Here is a 16,864-nt window from a genome sequence, read left to right on the forward strand (position 1 = left end):
CATTCCTTTCATTCTTTCTTATTGTCTTCCTTCCGTCCATCCATTCTTTACCTTTTCTTCCTGTCTTTTTTCTTCCTCACTTTCTTCATCCCTTTCATTCTTTCTTTTCTTTCTTTTTCTTTCCTTCATTCCTTCCTTTTTTGGGTCTTTCATTCTTTCTTTCTCCTTTCTTTCCTTCTTTCTTTCTTTCTTTCTGTTTTCTTTATTTTTGTCTTTTGTTCTTTTGATCTTTCTTTTTTCCATCCATCCTTTCTTTTCTTCCTTATTTTTTCTTTCTGCCTTCCTTCATCTCTTTCCTTCATTCCTTCCTTCATTTCTTTCTGTCTTTCGTTGTATCTATCTTTTCTTTTTTTCTTTTTTTTTCCTTCCTTCCATCTATCCTTATACCTTTTCTTTCTTCCTTTCTTCCTTTCCTTTCTCTCATTTTCTTTCTTTCTCTTTTCCTTCCTTCCATCAATCCTTTTCTTTTTCTCTTTTCTTCCTTTCTTTCTTTTTACCTTTTTTCTTTCTTTTTCTTTTTTTATTCGTTCCTTTCTTCCTTCCTTTCTCTTCCCCTCAGTTTTTTTTCTATTTTTTTTCTTTCCTTCCTTCTTTCTTTCCTTCTTTCTTTCTGATTTTCTTTTCTTTGTCTTTTGTTCTTTTGATCTTTTTTTTTTTCCATCTATCCTTTCTTTTCTTCCTTATTTTTTCTTTCTGCCTTCCTTCATCTCTTTCCTTCATTCCTTTCTTCATTTCTTTCTGTCTTTCGTTGTATTTCTCTTTTCTTTTTTTCTTTTTTCCTTCCTTCCATCTATCCTTATACCTTTTCTTTCTTCCTTTCCTTTTCTTTCTTTCCCTTTTCCTTCCTTTTTGTTTACCCTTTTTCTTTCTTTTTTTCCTTTTATTAATTCCTTTCTTTCCTTCCTTTCTCTTCCTCTCATTTTTTTTAATTTTTTTTCTTTTTTTTTCTTTCCATCCTCCTTTCCCTTCTTTCTTCCTTTCTTTCTTTCTTTCCATCTTACTCTTCCCCGCAGCCATTCTCTCTCTTTCTTTATTTATTTCTTCATCCTTTCTGTCTTTCTTCTTACTTTTTTTCTTTCATTCTCTCACCCTTTCTTATTTTTTTTCTCTGGTTATTTTCAGTGATTTCCCCTTTTTTAGTGTGTGTCCTAGTCCCCTCCAAAATATATGGAAAATATATGAGATTAGGAAATTAATTAAAGAGCATATTTACCATATATTTTGTCATGATGTTCAAGATAAAAATCATTAAAAAAAAGAAATACAACTACAAGGTACATCAGTAGTCATGTTGAAAAATGTATTTTTAAAGCCGTCAGTGGTATGGTATGTAAAACTATAAGGCTATAACTTGTTTTGAAGCAATAAAACTTTGTTTTGAAGGATTTTTTCGGGCAAGTGAAATCTATATTCGGGCAAGTATTTTCCAACTATTTGAAAATTTACTTGCCCGACTGGGTAAGTGCTTCAAAAAAGTTATGTAGCACCCTGATAAGTAATACCACCACTCTTGTCAGCCCTGAGTAACACTTCCTGGTGAAGGTCTTCAGGGTAAGAGACTACAAGATACAAAGTATTGTGTACTAGCTATAAAAGTAACATTTTATTTGATAAAACTGTAAAAGCATTTTTGTGTTTTTTTTTGTAGATGATGAGCCTAAAACTGAGTCAGTGGAAGCAGAGCAATCCGTTCAGGAAGCACCAAAACCTGAAGAGAAAGTTGAGGAAGAAAAACCAGAAGGTATTTACATTTATATTATATTGGATGGCTCAGAATGGAATACCAGAAATCGCAGATGAGTGGAATATTGGCCCTAATGAGTCAAATATTTTTGGTATTCCATGAAATAAAGCCATCCAATATAATTATTATCGTCTATCCCCCCCAAAAAAAAAAAAGAGGGAGAAATGTGATTTAACAATTTATATCACTTATTATAAGCATCATCATTTCATAAGATAAAATTTGGTCATTGACATGCAACTTAGATGTAGTATGACGTAATTGAGTGTCATTGTGCTCTATGCTGCGCATCGATTGCTTTCATTGTTCTACGTGTTGTATATTTCAAGCATTTGCACATGTGCACTAGCCTGAATACAGTGTCGTATTCAATGGCAAATTTTGTACAGTGGCCTATGGGATATTCGTCGGATTCCGGTCTAGGGATACACTCTGGTATTGAACAGGCAATTGATGCAGACCAAAATACGCGTTTGTAATGTATTGCTAAAACACTCTCTGTCTTCTTCAAAGGCCCACACACACTTTACGATGCCTCTGTGACCTGATTTGGGGATAAAACCTAGTAAAATTTGGCAAATATTTAGAAATGGTACATCTTGCTGTGTAAATTTATTAGTCATTGTGCAAATACTTATGTTCAAATCTGTGACTATGCTACCATTCTTATTAGAATGAAAGCAAATTGAATATTCAGTCATAGTGACATAGCAATCACATGATTTGCTACGATTCGAAACCAATTCGCCCTGTACTGCAAAATAAAGGCTCCCAATCATCCAAAAATTCTTATACAGTGTGTTTCAAATAAAGGGTTATCCATTATAGACGGGCCGCCTCCCATGCTCATTTGTTTTTGCTGTTCATATTTAACATATGATTAAAGACAAACTCTCGGCCTTTTCAATGATGCCTTTTTTTGTAGGCATAAATGTAAAGCATAATTGAATAAATTACAAATGAAAGTGTCAGGTACAAAATCTGTTTTTTCAAGTTTTGTCAAATGATGAAAGACAGAGTGGATGCTTTCAAAGGAGCCGTGCATCATTTTACGCAATCCTATTTAATGCTCTGGGACAGCAGGGACAGCATTCACTCAATCTTTCATTTTCTTAAAGCTTGGAAAAATTGACTCGGTACCTGCCATCTTAATTTGCAATTTACTCAATTATGCTTCACATTCATGATTCAAGAAAGGTATCATTGGAAAGGTTGAGAGTTCATCTTTAAAGGAGAATGAAACCCTTGAAACCAGCTGAATCCATATCAAAGAGAAAAATCAAAGAAACATATTGTTGAAAGTTTGAGGAAGATTGAATGAATAATAAGAAAGTTATGAGCATTTGAATATTGAGATCACTAATGCCATGTAGATCTTCCTATTGGCAATGTGACCAAGATCTGTGATGTCACACACGTACAACTCCCTCATTACTTTAGTACTTATTTCACTTATAATCTCACTTTTATAGAGTCTATCACAAGGTGAGGTGTTCTCTTTAAGAGAGGACAAGTACAGAGGTTTCATAACATTATATCATTGATGAATCGTTTGTCATATGATTAGAATGAGCAAAAAGAGATGTTTTGGGGTATATTTTCAGTGTCCAAAAGGGGAGAGTTGTTCATCTGTGACATCATAGATCTTGGTCGCATTGCCAATGGGAGGATCTCCATAGCATTAGTGATCTCGACATTCAAATGCTCATAACTCTTCTATTGCTGGTCCTATTTTACTCAAACTTTTGTTGATCTTATTCTTTGATTTTTCTGCTTTCACAAAAGCTAACTTGCTCCAAGAGTTTCATTCTCCTTTAACCATATGTTACATATGAACAGCAAAAACAAATGAACATAGCACATGGCCCCTCTAAAAATGGATTAACTTTTATTTGAAACACTCAATGGCGGACCGTGACCCGGAGGAGACAAAGCATTGGAGGGGCACAGCATTGTTCACAAACAATACAGTGCCCCTCCAATCATTGTCTCCTCCGGGTCACAGTCCGCCACTGAACACACTGTATTGCTATTCTTACAGTTCATTTGAACCTCAAGTAATAAGATGCTTTTCATTCACATTTTCTGAAATTAAGCAAAATGTGATTTGTTCCAATCTTGGCTGGCTGCTTTACCAGTTTTCAGTTTCTTTATGGCTGCTTTTTTCACTCAGCATTACTTCTGGTTCCAATACCTCTGGTGGATGATCATCAGGAAAGTGCCAAAGGTGATTCGAGCTATAGAGTTGAATGCCATACTCTGTCCACCTTTCTTTGATCTTTTCGATTTCAGAGAGCATGTCACTGTTCTCATCCTTGATACCAAGGCTTGGTTGGGGAGGTCTTATGCTACTCATTTGCTTTATCAGCTGGTAGGTGTGTTTGGTGTTTCCAGACTTGAAAAATAGCTCTGCTTCATCACTCAAATTCGCCAACTATTTCGCTTGGCTTTATTGCATGCTTTCTAAACAGATTTGCATAGATTTCTTTATTCCTTGCCTTGGAAGTCATTTATCTTGGCATGACATCTTTGTTCAAGCAAGTCTTTGCATTCTGGGTCTTCTATCCATGGCTTTGATATTTTTTTTTTGCTGAAGTGAGTGCATCTGCCCAAACTAGCCATGTAGTATCCTTGCCTTCTAGGTGATCTCTGACGCTGGATCTTTCAGCTGCATCAGATTTAGTTTGGGCTTCTTTGCAAGCTGTTTTATCTTGTTCCAGCTGCTACCTTTAAGTTTCATCCAAACTAATTGGTGGTCAAAACCACAGTCAGCACTTTCTAATGTGCGGCTATCTTTGCATTTTTTCTGTCACAAAGCCTGATGGCAATGAAATCAATTTTGTTTTTCCATCGACCTCCAGGGAGCACCAGGTGTAAAGCTGGTTCTTTCTATGTTGAAAGCGTTCATAGCGATTAGCTTATTGTCACCAATCCAGTTTAGGGGTGTATCCCCACGATAATTGCGTTCTCCAACACCAAACTGTTTGCAATTTACCCCAATTTGAGCCTTAAAGTCATTCATTACTACCCATTCAAAAGTTCAAAATCTCTGTTCTCCTAATTTTCTGTGAACAATAAGCTCATTATGACACTACATGTACATCTTTAACCTTCACACATGGTACCGGGGAAGGTGAAAGGGAGTAGAATTTCATGAAATAACATTTCTCTATTTTTTATTCCATATTACATTCTCTACAAGATATTTCATGATGAGGTTTTGATACAGTTCTGTTGTATGGCAAATATTTATTTTCACAAGTGGGCAATGCCTTGTCTTGTCTGGGGTGGTTGCAAGATTGTAAGTGTACGACAGAAGGAAAGTTAATGGATTTCCAGACCAGGGGGATGTTTCACAAAGATTTAAGTATGACTTAGAGCCGCACTTAAATACCGAGTTGCGTACGGTATGAAAGGCTTGACTGCATTGGTCAGATCATGTCACGAGGACGCGCACTAATGCATATCTATCAATAAGATCGCGCGTTGCATGTCATGTACGCGTCGGCATTTAAGTGCGACTTAAGTCATACTTAAATCTTTGTGAAACACCCCCCAGGAGAAGAAACCTGGATAAAGCAAATGAAATATTTTTCTGCATTTTATTGATATCATTGACATTTACACAGTGAGTGACATGTGATTTTATTTTTCTCAGTTCCTAAGGAATATACTGAAGAAGAGAAGGCCCAGCTGGAAAGTACAGAAGCTTATCAAGTTTTTGTTGATCACTCTGTGCGCCTGATGGAAAGAGCTCTGTCAGAGAATGTTGATATATTCACAGATTATGAAGGCAAGGGAGACGGTGATGGTGAAGGGTAGGTTAATCGTAGATTTGTTTGCTGCCCATTGTCCTTGCTGTATTAACTATTATTAAGTTAAAGGGGGAAGTTAACCCTGACAAAAAGTTTATTGTAAAAATAACTTTAAAATGATTTTAAAAAATAGAATTATAAATTTATTAGATTTTTAAAAATTTGTGATGTGATATGCAAGTTGCTTCCCTATATAAAGTGCAAAAAGTCCATGAAATGAAAATTTAAAAAATTGAAATTACATGTAGTTTTCATTGTCTCGCCTGCATAGCAGAGCGAGGCTATAGGCGCCGCTTTTCCGACGGCGGCGTCGTTAACATTGAAATCTTAACCAAGGTAAAGTTTTTGAAATGTCATCTTAACTTAGAAAGTAAATGGACCTTGTTCATGAAACTTGAATACCCTGTGCGCGTTTCAGGAACATGGCCAAGATCAAATGCATTGAAGGGTTAATGACCTCTGGCAGTGTTGGGAGTATTTGTTGAATTGGCATCATAACTTAAAAAAATTATGGATCTAGCTCATGAAACTTTGAAATAAGGGTAATCAAGTATGAATGATTGTTTTGCATATGTCTTAGGTATGTACATGATCACAATCAAAGGTCATTTTGGGTGAAATGGACATAATATTTTATTATCATATTAGTGTTTTCTTCTGTGAATAATAATAATAATTATTATTATTCAGCTGTTTTATCAAAGGTAGCACTGCTGCTATATCAAATTGCGTAATGCAGGTGAGACTGCCTGAGGTGTTCCACTTGTTGTCTACCTGCATAGCAGAGTGAGACTATAGGCGCCGCTTTTCCGACGGCAGCGTCAACACCAAATCTTAACCGAAGGTTATGACAGCAAAACTTAGAAAGTATATGGACCTAGTTCATGAAACTTGGGGGAATCAACATCAAAATCTTAACCAAAGGTTAAGTTTTTGAAATGTCATCATAACTTGGAAAATATATGGACCTAGTTCAAGAAACTTGGACATAAGGTTAATCAAGTATTACTGAACATCCTGCCTGAGTTTTGAGTCACATGACCAAGGTCAAAGGTCATTTAGGGTCAATGAACTTTGGCCAAATTGGGGGTATTTGTTGAATTACCATCATAACTTTAAAAGTTTATGGATCTGATTCTTGAAACTTGGACATAAGAGTAATCAAGTATCACTACACATCCTTTGCGAGTTTCAGGTCACATGATCAAGGTGATAGGTCATTTAAGGTCAATGAACTTTTGCCAAGTTGGGGGTATTTGTTGAATTACTGTCATAAATTTGATAGTTTATTGGTCTAGTTCATACAACCTGGACATAAGAGTAATTAAGTATCACTGAACATCATGTGCGAATTTCAGGTCACATGACCAAGGTCAAAGGTCAATGAACTTTGGCCATGTTGGGGGTATCTGTTGAATTACCATCATAACTTTGAATGTTTATGGATCTGATTCATGAAACTTAAACATAAGAATAATCAAGTATCACTGAATATCCTGTGCAAGTTTCAGGTCACATGACTAAGGTCAAAGGTCATTTAAGGTCAATGAACTTTGGCCGTGTTGGGGGTATTTGTTGAATTACCATCCTAACTCTGAAAATTTATGGATCTAGTTCATAAAACTTGGGATATAAGAGTAATCATGTATCACTGAACATCCCCTGTGAGTTTTAGGTCACAAGACCAAGGTAAAAGGTCAGTTAAGGTCAATAAACTGAGGCCATGTTAGGGTAATTGTTGAATTGCCATCATAACTTTGAAAGTTTATGGATAGAGTGAATGAAATGTGGACATGGGTGTAGTTGACAAGTCTTAAGTCACCGTTCAAATGTCACTTATGGTCAATGAACGTGGTATTATGTCATTGTATGAATGGTGTTTTTGTGAATGATTATTTTATGGTAGTTTTCAAAGTTAGCACTGCTGCTATATTAAATCGCGTAATGCAGGCGAGACTGCCAGAGGCGTTTCACTTGTTTTAATAATGAATCGCATGATGCAGGTGAGACTGCCTGAGACATTCCACTTGTTTTTTAAAGCTGATTATAATTTTCAGGTTCTGATTACCATATTTTTGTCACATGATTTGCACTTGTTTGATTAAACAGTGACAAAGATGCAGGAGCTAAGTTGTCTTTGAATCGTTCCTTCTCTGATGAACGTTGGTCACGTCATAGGGTTGTCACATGTCTGGATTGGTCCAATCAGGTGAGATGCATTTTCACTCGCTCACATAATAAACAATTGACAAATATCCATGGTCAGTTTGAGCACTTCGCATGCACCACTTGTGTTCATTATCATGAAGAGACCTACTTTTTCACTTGCAGATCAACAGCTCTTTCTTAGATAGAGTGTGTTTAAGAGAGAATAGCTAAATTGTATACATATTTGACTGAATAATGAATCCCAAGTGAAGGGAAGAATAAGAATGAATCAGTCGGACTAGCAGTGAGATCCATAGAAAAGTGTAGTGTTTAATAGTCTATAATCACTTATAGTTGGAGAGAAATATGGTCGACATGACAGCAATATTATTAATCAATCTCGAAGGAATAACATGCATCATGATTTACATCACAATAAGGGCACAATGATTATGAAATGCCTAAATTTTGTATGCTGTCCAGCTTGAAAATATGATACAGTCACATTGACTGATCTATAAGGAGCTGATATAAAATTAATCTTATCAGATATTGATTCTTGAATTTAACTGCTATTCATTATCATTGTCCTTTTTTTTTCCTTTCAATAGTATCCGGAGCTGCTGGTAGCTTCTTATAATAACAATGAAGAATCTCCACATGAGCCAGATGGTGTAGCTTTGATATGGAATATGAAATACAAGAAACAAACACCAGAATACATCTTTCATTGTCAGGTATTTCTCTTTAATGAATTGAAATTATGCGTGACTATTATTCATGTAATGTGAACATAGATATAATTTGAGTTCATCAGTTTCAACTTTCTCCACTACAGTATTTAGCAATGATTCAGAAAGCTTGTCATGTGGATGGATGGACAGATGGATAGATAGACGGATAGAGGAATGGATGAACAAACGAATGAGTGATTTAATCGATTTAATAATTATTAATTATTAAATTATATTAATAATTATCCACCTAAAATGCATAATTACTATATTTACATAAATGATCTTCCTTTCTTTTCTAGTCTGCAGTTATGTCAGCTGGCTTTGCTAATTTTCATCCTAACATGGTGATCGGAGGTACATACTCTGGTCAGATTGTATTATGGGACAATAGAAGCTCAAAGAGAACTCCAGTACAAAGAACTCCATTATCAGCAGCTGCACACACAGTAAGTAGGAGTTGCCAGTGTGATGGTGCTGTGGCCTAGTGGTCTAAAGTGCATGACTAGATCTGGGGTTCAGTCTCTGGCCACGACACTCATGCCCTTGAACATGGCATTTGATATACTACTTCTGCTACTACTCCTATCCTCATTCGTGCCCTGTGGCACATAAGGCCTCCATGCTTTCTTTAGCATAACCTCTGGCCTCATTAGTGTTTCTCCCCATGTTGTGTTTAGTCTACCGGTACCCCTTTTACGTTTTCCCTCTGGTTTCCGTATTAGAGCAGTGTAACAATGATGGTTATCTTGCTGTCTTAGGACATTTGATATACAGTTCTCTTATATACATTAAAATTAATGGAAATGCCACGGGCATTATTGCTACCATTGTTTGCTATGGGTCAATTAGAAATAAGAAAGAAAAATTAAAGTTAAACACTGTTTATTTGAATCCTGTGGATTATCACTGTGTAAGGGTTCAATATTGAAAATTGAATCAGGAAGTCTTGCATAAATGAGTGGTTATTGTGAATATTTTTTTTTGTCACAAGGTCAAAGTTCACAGCAGTCACTCTTTGAAGTTAAAGAAGTTTAATAGGTGTGTTACATATTCTTATATGTTGCCATCGTAATGGTATATTATAGGAAAAAGACACATTTTGCGTATGAGTCGAAACTTGTGTTGCCATGGTAACGATATATTATGGGGAAAATATGGTAAAAATCTTGCAGTTCAAACTACTTCCTCAGTTTTTGACCAATTCTCATGAAATTTGGCACACACATTGGTCTTGAGTAGAAATGTGCAAGACATATATTTTGTGTGTGTCAGAAATTATGTTACCATGGTAGCGAAATTTGTTTTTAAATCTTACGGTTTGAATTCTCTAATTTTCAACCAATTCTCATGAAATTCGACGCACACATTGGTTTTGAGGTAAAGATGTTCTGGACATATTTTCCATATGTCGGAAAATTATATGTCAAAAAATATGCAAAAATCTTGCGGTTTTAATTACTTCATTAGTTTTTAGCCAATTCTTATTATATTTACCTCACACATTGGTTATTGGGTAAAAAATAGGCCAGAAATATTTTTTGCATTGTGTTGGAAACCGTTGCCATGGTAATGGCAAACGGCAGGGGTATTAATCACCTTCAGTGATGGTTCTAGTTAAAGTGAGTTAAAGGCAAAATCAAACACTTAAAGCATACGTGCCAACCAGCTGGTGCCAACTATTCTGATTTTGGCGGAATTATACTGATTTTTTTTTATCTGACGCTGTATGATGCGACTAATACATAAACAGCTGAATCACATGGCTACCGTAATGCTGTATAATGGGAATAACACCTAAACCCCTGAAGCACACAGCTACCATAAAGCTAATGCTGGGTAGATGCACTGGTGTGTGTGCAAAAAACGTAAATGCACTGACTGCACTGCTGTACCTATCACCAATGTAATTTTCTATGTGGTGTACTCTCCATGCTTTCATGGGCAAATTTTGGATCAAATTGCCTTGGAAATCATGTTTATTGGTTTCTTGTAAAATATGATTGATCATGGAGTGTTGTGTGGAATTACTTGACAGTTGTGATTTTTTTTCTCTGTGCACCGTGATTTTGTAATTGAAAGCAGTTGGGATTGGCGCTGGAATTGCATTGGATTTTCCGAAATCGAGAAGGCAAGTTTAACTTAGATTTGTTACAGCACTGAACTGAAGTGCGCCTGCTCCAGATCTATACAATTTAAAAAAAATTGAACTAGGTACTTGATTTCTTGAATATTTGTTAAATTTTTGAGGAAGAAAGGAGATTATCAGCCTTCAATCTCAAGTTGAGCCCAAATCTGCTTACTTCATTTGCCTAAACTCTCGGCGCCCAAGTTACTGCACCTTGGCCTCGCCTTCTCACCGGCGCTCTGTAACGCAAGTGCCGTGTCAAGTGTGGGCACGGCACATGCAGCCAGTAGTTTCGGTTCTGTGTTTGTCATGGCTGAATATCTGCTTTTCTTACCAACTATACAAAAATTAGGTAATTCAATTCAAGATTTATTTCTATGTATTCCTGTTAAATAACAAACGGTATATACATGTACATAAATATAAACTGAATTCAATTTTAAGTTCATGGTCATTTTGCAGGGACGGACATGTTAGATTTTTGTAGATTAGGCCTAGATACTAAAAACTAAATTACACACAGTTTGAGTACATATAAGATGAAATTACCAAATGGAATGAATGGAAATTTCCATATGGAATGTTATGAATCCTTGACAAGGAAAGAGTGAAAATTGAATTTTTAACAAGAAAATTAAAAATTCCCTCTATCAATCTTGTATTGTTGTTCAGTATTCTCAGTTTCCCTAGAACGCGACCCCCCCCCCCCCGCAACGTGTGAGTGAAAACAACTCCCTTGCTACACGAGTAACAAACCATTTTGCACATGTCGCCGTAATGTGAAGACGAAGTATACTGTTATCTCTCATCGCTCTGTCGTGGAAAATAACTGAAAATGCCAAAAAGTTGTTGTTCTGTGTCAGAACCAGTTGAGCAAACTCATTTGCTTTATTTCCTTTTTTCTGTTACAATATTACAAGGTCAAGGTTACACAATATTATCAAACATGTAGTCTAGACTGCCTATTCATAATCTATTATTTAAATCATTGAGATATTAATTTTGATTACCATAAAAATGATTTGCAGCAATAGACTAATAAGATTAATTTGCAAATTATAAAAATACATAGACATAACAAATTTACAGTGGCTGTGAGAAGTGACCAACGAGGTCACCAGGCATAGCAGCCCCAGCCCGCGGCGCCGGTAGTGCAGGGTTTCGCTTGATCGAGAGCCGCTGCCAGGCGTGCAGCACTAGCTGCAACATCACGACAATGCCCCCTGCTTGCTATGCCACGAACAGGTTCAGCGCGAAGTTATTGCTACACGTTAGAAATTTATTACTCACCATACAGCGTGCGCGTGCAATACAATCGTAACCTGCAAAGCTGAGTGCTGAATGAATATGTCTACTGCCCTCCTTTGATGAAGGCACATACATGTACATTTTTCAATAATCTTCTTTTTTTGGAAAATATTAGGACAACTGCGGAAAATCCTAAAAAATAAAAAAAAGTTGAAATTTTCTGCCAAAAGCGGAAAGGTTTGGAGGTCTGATGTTTAGATGGGAATGTTATAAATGTGGCATACATGTACATGTACATGTATGTTCTTTAAATTATACTTGTCAAGTTGGTAATAACTCAACTCTGACTGGCAACCATCTCAACATTTCCCTTGCTTCAAGTTTGATGCTGGAGCTCAAACATGAAACCCCAATACTACCATCATACTTGATATCAGAAAATGATCCCTGTGACCTTTGACCTTGTGACCCCAAACCTATTTAGATCATTGTCACCCGAGTACACCTGAGCAAGCCGAGGTTATTGTTGGTCCCTTTAAACAGTTTGTTAACCATCGTGAAAACAAGATATTTTCAGATGTATAATCACCTCTGATCTTTGACCTCTGAATTGCCTTTGAACTTTAACCATGTGGTCCCAATTATGTTATTTTTACAGCATCCTGTGTACTGTGTTAATGTGGTTGGAACTCAGAATGCTCACAATCTAATCAGCATCTCAACCGATGGGAAGATGTGCTCCTGGAGCTTGGATATGCTCTCCCAACCTCAGGTAAATCCACACAATCAATAGCTTTTCTGAGGAAAGAAAGGTTTGAAGATTGCATGTAGTTTTGTTTATCCCCCAAGATTTGGATATTACCATTTCAATTCATTACTAGATTAAGTGAATGTGTATGACCTAGATTAGTTCAGATGTGGAGGATTTGAAATGAAAATGTGTTTAGGCAAGGCGTCAAAACCAAAATGCGTTCCATTGCGTACCTAGCCTTTGTTCTCTAACAAGGTTGTGCAAAGGAGTTCCTAAAGAATGAGTTCAAGTACCCTCATATTCTGCCTAAGACTAATTTGCATAATCTTTAAACCCTTTGGAACAAGGCAATTTATTATCTCGATCCCAATTGGCTACACTGGAAGTAGCGTCGAGATGACCGGGCAAACTCAGAGCACACACACACACATGTATTCATTATCATATCACAGAATCCAGCACATTGCATACAGCATAGCACTACACACACGTCCACTACACCACGCAAGCACATGTTTGACCCTCCCAAGTGTGTGTACTTCATTGTTTGCAAATTTTGCTGTAGTGAGAGTGATAGTGGTCGAACTTTAGCTGAGTTGATTTGTTCATCGTATAAATCTGTGATGATTTCAATGAGGTGAGGTTTGATGTTTTTACTCCATGAATTGTCACATTTATCTCAGAAAAAGGTATGCCTTTGTTTGCAATGTAAAAGAATAACCCCAGTGAATAACAAAGTTCGGCTGTTGATGTTGTACAATGATGAAATAGTTTTATTCAGTTATTTTTATCTGTCCGATGTAGCTGCAAACCTTAAGGTAATTTTAGTTGATCAAATAACCTTGATATGTGTTTGACATGAATTTTTTTCAATAATGCATAAGAAAGGGTGAAAAAACTCTTTTTTATTCGCCCGTCCTAGACGGGACGTATAATGGTATCACGCTCAGTGTTCGTCCATCTGTGAACTTTTCCTTGTAAACGCAATAACTTCAGTTTGACGTAACCTAATCTCATATAATTTGGTGTGTATGATACTGGCATGGATCCCAGGAAGCCTCTTGATTTTTAGGTCAAAAGGTCAAAGGTCAAGATCACAGTGACTTGTTTACATCTTACCCTTCTGCAGTCCTTGTAAACTTGATAACTTCAGTTTAACTTAACCTAGGCTTATATAATTTGGTTTGTAAGATACATGTACCAGGATGGATCCCAGGAAGCCCCTTGATTTTGAGGTCAAAAGGTCAAGGTCACTCTGACATTTTTTCCCCTTACCCTTCTGAAGTCTTTGTTATTGTTTAAATTAAACTAGGCTCATGTAATTTGACTGCAAAACAGTTATTATGGTTATGAACTTGCCTATCAACTAGGTTTGTTGATTCAAACCCAGCAAATTTCTTTGCTTTTATTTGCCTCTATTGTCTTGTAGGTCTTAAGAAATTATTCAAAGGGAGGGCTGGTACCAACCCCCGACCACTTGGAAGTAGGTTGAGAGTCTTTTGCACATTTCCTCCTTTATGCTAGTGTTGTCAGTTTGAGGTTTTTAAGCATCTGTGTCATACTACTAGGGTCTCTAGATCTGTAGTCTTTCGTGGTAAAGCGGGTTCTCTGCGTTGAATTCTTTCGAGGGCATCGATGTCTTTCCTCAAGTAAGGATCCCATACAATGGCTCCGTATTCCATGAGAGATCTTATAAGGGCAATGTAGGCAGTTCTCTTGCATTCTTCTGGGCAGAAGCTCAGGTTTCACCTAAGGAGTGCTAGTAGTGCACCTGCTTAACGAGTCGTGATGGCAACATGCAGGCTCCAACTCAATTTCTCGTTCAGGCTAACTCGGAGGTAAGGGTGCTCTGGTACCTGTTTAAGGATTTGACCTCGTAGCGTGTAGAAATGGGTTGACTTTGTGTTTACACTCAATATGGTGCATTTACTTGTGTTAAACATCATGCCCCATGTTTCAGACCACTCATCCAGTTTGTTGAGGCCATCTTGGAGTATCTGGTGATCTCTTTGTCTAATCTGCCGGTAGGCAATCATCAGCAAAGAGGCGTACTTGAGACGTGACGCAGGGTGGAAGGTCATTATTATAGCAGAGGAAGAGCAAAGGCCCAAGGACGGTGCCATAATCCCACTTGATTTTTTGAAACTATGTTTGTTCAATTTTTTTCCTCCAAGAACTAAAAAGATTGGATTGACAACTGATTTACTGCATTAGATATTCATTTGCTGTGACTTATTTCATAATGAGGGAGAAATATATTTCACACGTGTATGAAAAAATGACATGATTTCATTTAATAACAAAAATAAAACAAGAGTGTCACTAAGGCGAGCACACAATGCGCTCGCCTGTAATGCGGAAAATGGAGTTACTGGTCAAGCAAGAAAAGTGGAAGGTGGCGATTTCACCTTTGACCTTCTGACCTCAAAATCAATAGAATTCCTGGGATCTATGCTAGTATCATACACACCAAATTATGTAAGCCTTGGTAAAGTTAAACTTAAGTTATAGCGTTAACAACTTCAGAAGGGTAAGATGAAAACATGTCAGTGTGTCCTTGACCTTTGACCGCAAAATCAATAGGCTTCCTAGGATCCATGCTAGTATCATAGTCACTAATATATATGAGCGTAGTTATCATGTTTACAAGGAAAAGTTAACGGATAGTCAGACGGACACCGAGCATGATACCATATTATGTCCCGTAGGACGGGCGTATAAATAGATAGTGGGGATGTGATATCAGCCCATCTAATGAATATTCATGACGACAGATTATCTCTTACTCCGATGCATATGACTGTTATCACAAAATATTACTAAAGTTGAAAATTCAATAACTGAGTTTTTTGTTACCAGATTTTGATGAAATTTTCAACATTCTACTCACTGAATTTTACTGTATGTATTTAGATATAAATATTTTCAGCCTGGAGTAAGTAGGAGCTGATTTCACATACTGTGTATTGTACCTGTCTTGCTTTGTATGTTTCTACAGGATAGTATGGAACTGAAGCACAAACAGTCCAAACCTGTGGCCGTTATGAGCATGACATTCCCAAGCAATGATGTCAATAACTTTGTTGTTGGTAGTGAGGATGGTTCAGTATATACAGCCAGTAGACATGGCAGGTATGTTTTGCTTTTATTTCACATTAGGCATTGGAGTCAAACTCGATCCATCGATGCATTCGATCAGTAATACCAACAATTGGCAACTGAATACTACTAATTAAACTATAATCGAGTGTACGCCAGATGTTTATTAGTGAATTGAGACAAAAGTACATTGGTATAGTCTCTAATATTTGACAAAAATGTACAAGATAACAAATGAAATTTATGCTAAAATTCAATGACTTGTTCCTAAATAGATAACCAAAATCAGTCATCACGAGCCATTGAAAAATTGAAATTTATGCATTTTATATTACATAGCCAATGGGGCAGCTGCTCGTTTATGACATCACAAATCCAAAACTTTGAATTCTAATACTTTGTTTATCTTCTATGGATTTTCCTGAAATCTTCACCAATATTTTGTATTTTTCTGCTATTTTTACAACAATCTTTTTTTCAGGGTGAACTACCCCTATAAAGGGTTTTCAGGTGTTAATTTAGAATAAATGGAATAATTTTTATTAGAAAGATAGATAAATGATGCATCTTCCGGGCAAAGTTGCAAAGGCAGATACAATGGAACAGAAGTCTGGCAACATCACAGATTAGTGAACGATCGGCGGGACTTCTTTTAAAAGGATTTTGAGGTTCTAGCGATTTACAATTATTGGAATGATTAAAATTATTATGTTTATTGTCTCGCCTGCTTAGTAGAGCGAGACTATAGGCACCACTTTTTTAACGGCACGGCGTCGTCAACATCGAAATCTTAACCAAGGTTAAGTTTTTGAAATGTCATCATAACTTAGAAAGTATATGGACCTAGTTCATGAAACTTGGGAAACTATATGTCAAAATGTAGATGAAGGTCTGAGAATAACTTGCCAACCAATTTGTTTTGATGTAAACTGAAGTTAGCGACCAGTACAGAGCTAAAACTTTAACCCCTCCAATTCACTGGGAAAATCAGGCAAAATTGATCGCACTTTTCCTTCGGAGACCGCTAGAGGGTCGCTGAATAAATCTTGGTGAATAAGCTCGTTATCGCACAAGCTGCGGGCTGACTGTACATCAGTACCACATTGTACCTTAGAAGAGTTTACTTTAATATGGTTACCGTAAGTAACAGACTATAAACTGCACCCGTGGATAAACCGAATCACACACAAAAAAAAA

The 16,864-nt window shown here is 36.7% G+C and overlaps 1 protein-coding gene across 1 annotated transcript in view; it reads left to right on the forward strand.

Annotated features, from left to right (window-relative positions):
• Window positions 1-16,864, forward strand: part of LOC129257720 (cytoplasmic dynein 1 intermediate chain 2-like) — a 50,257-nt gene that overhangs the window by 16,062 nt on the left and 17,331 nt on the right. Inside the window, exons 5-11 of the mRNA XM_054896113.2 lie at window positions 1,649-1,741; window positions 5,403-5,562; window positions 7,669-7,768; window positions 8,319-8,444; window positions 8,744-8,890; window positions 12,476-12,589; window positions 15,567-15,700. Coding sequence (XP_054752088.1) covers window positions 1,649-1,741; window positions 5,403-5,562; window positions 7,669-7,768; window positions 8,319-8,444; window positions 8,744-8,890; window positions 12,476-12,589; window positions 15,567-15,700 — 874 coding nt within the window. The remainder of the gene's footprint in view (window positions 1-1,648; window positions 1,742-5,402; window positions 5,563-7,668; window positions 7,769-8,318; window positions 8,445-8,743; window positions 8,891-12,475; window positions 12,590-15,566; window positions 15,701-16,864) is intronic.

Source organism: Lytechinus pictus, chromosome 3 (assembly GCF_037042905.1).
Source record: "Lytechinus pictus isolate F3 Inbred chromosome 3, Lp3.0, whole genome shotgun sequence".
Lineage (NCBI taxonomy): Eukaryota > Metazoa > Echinodermata > Echinoidea > Temnopleuroida > Toxopneustidae > Lytechinus > Lytechinus pictus.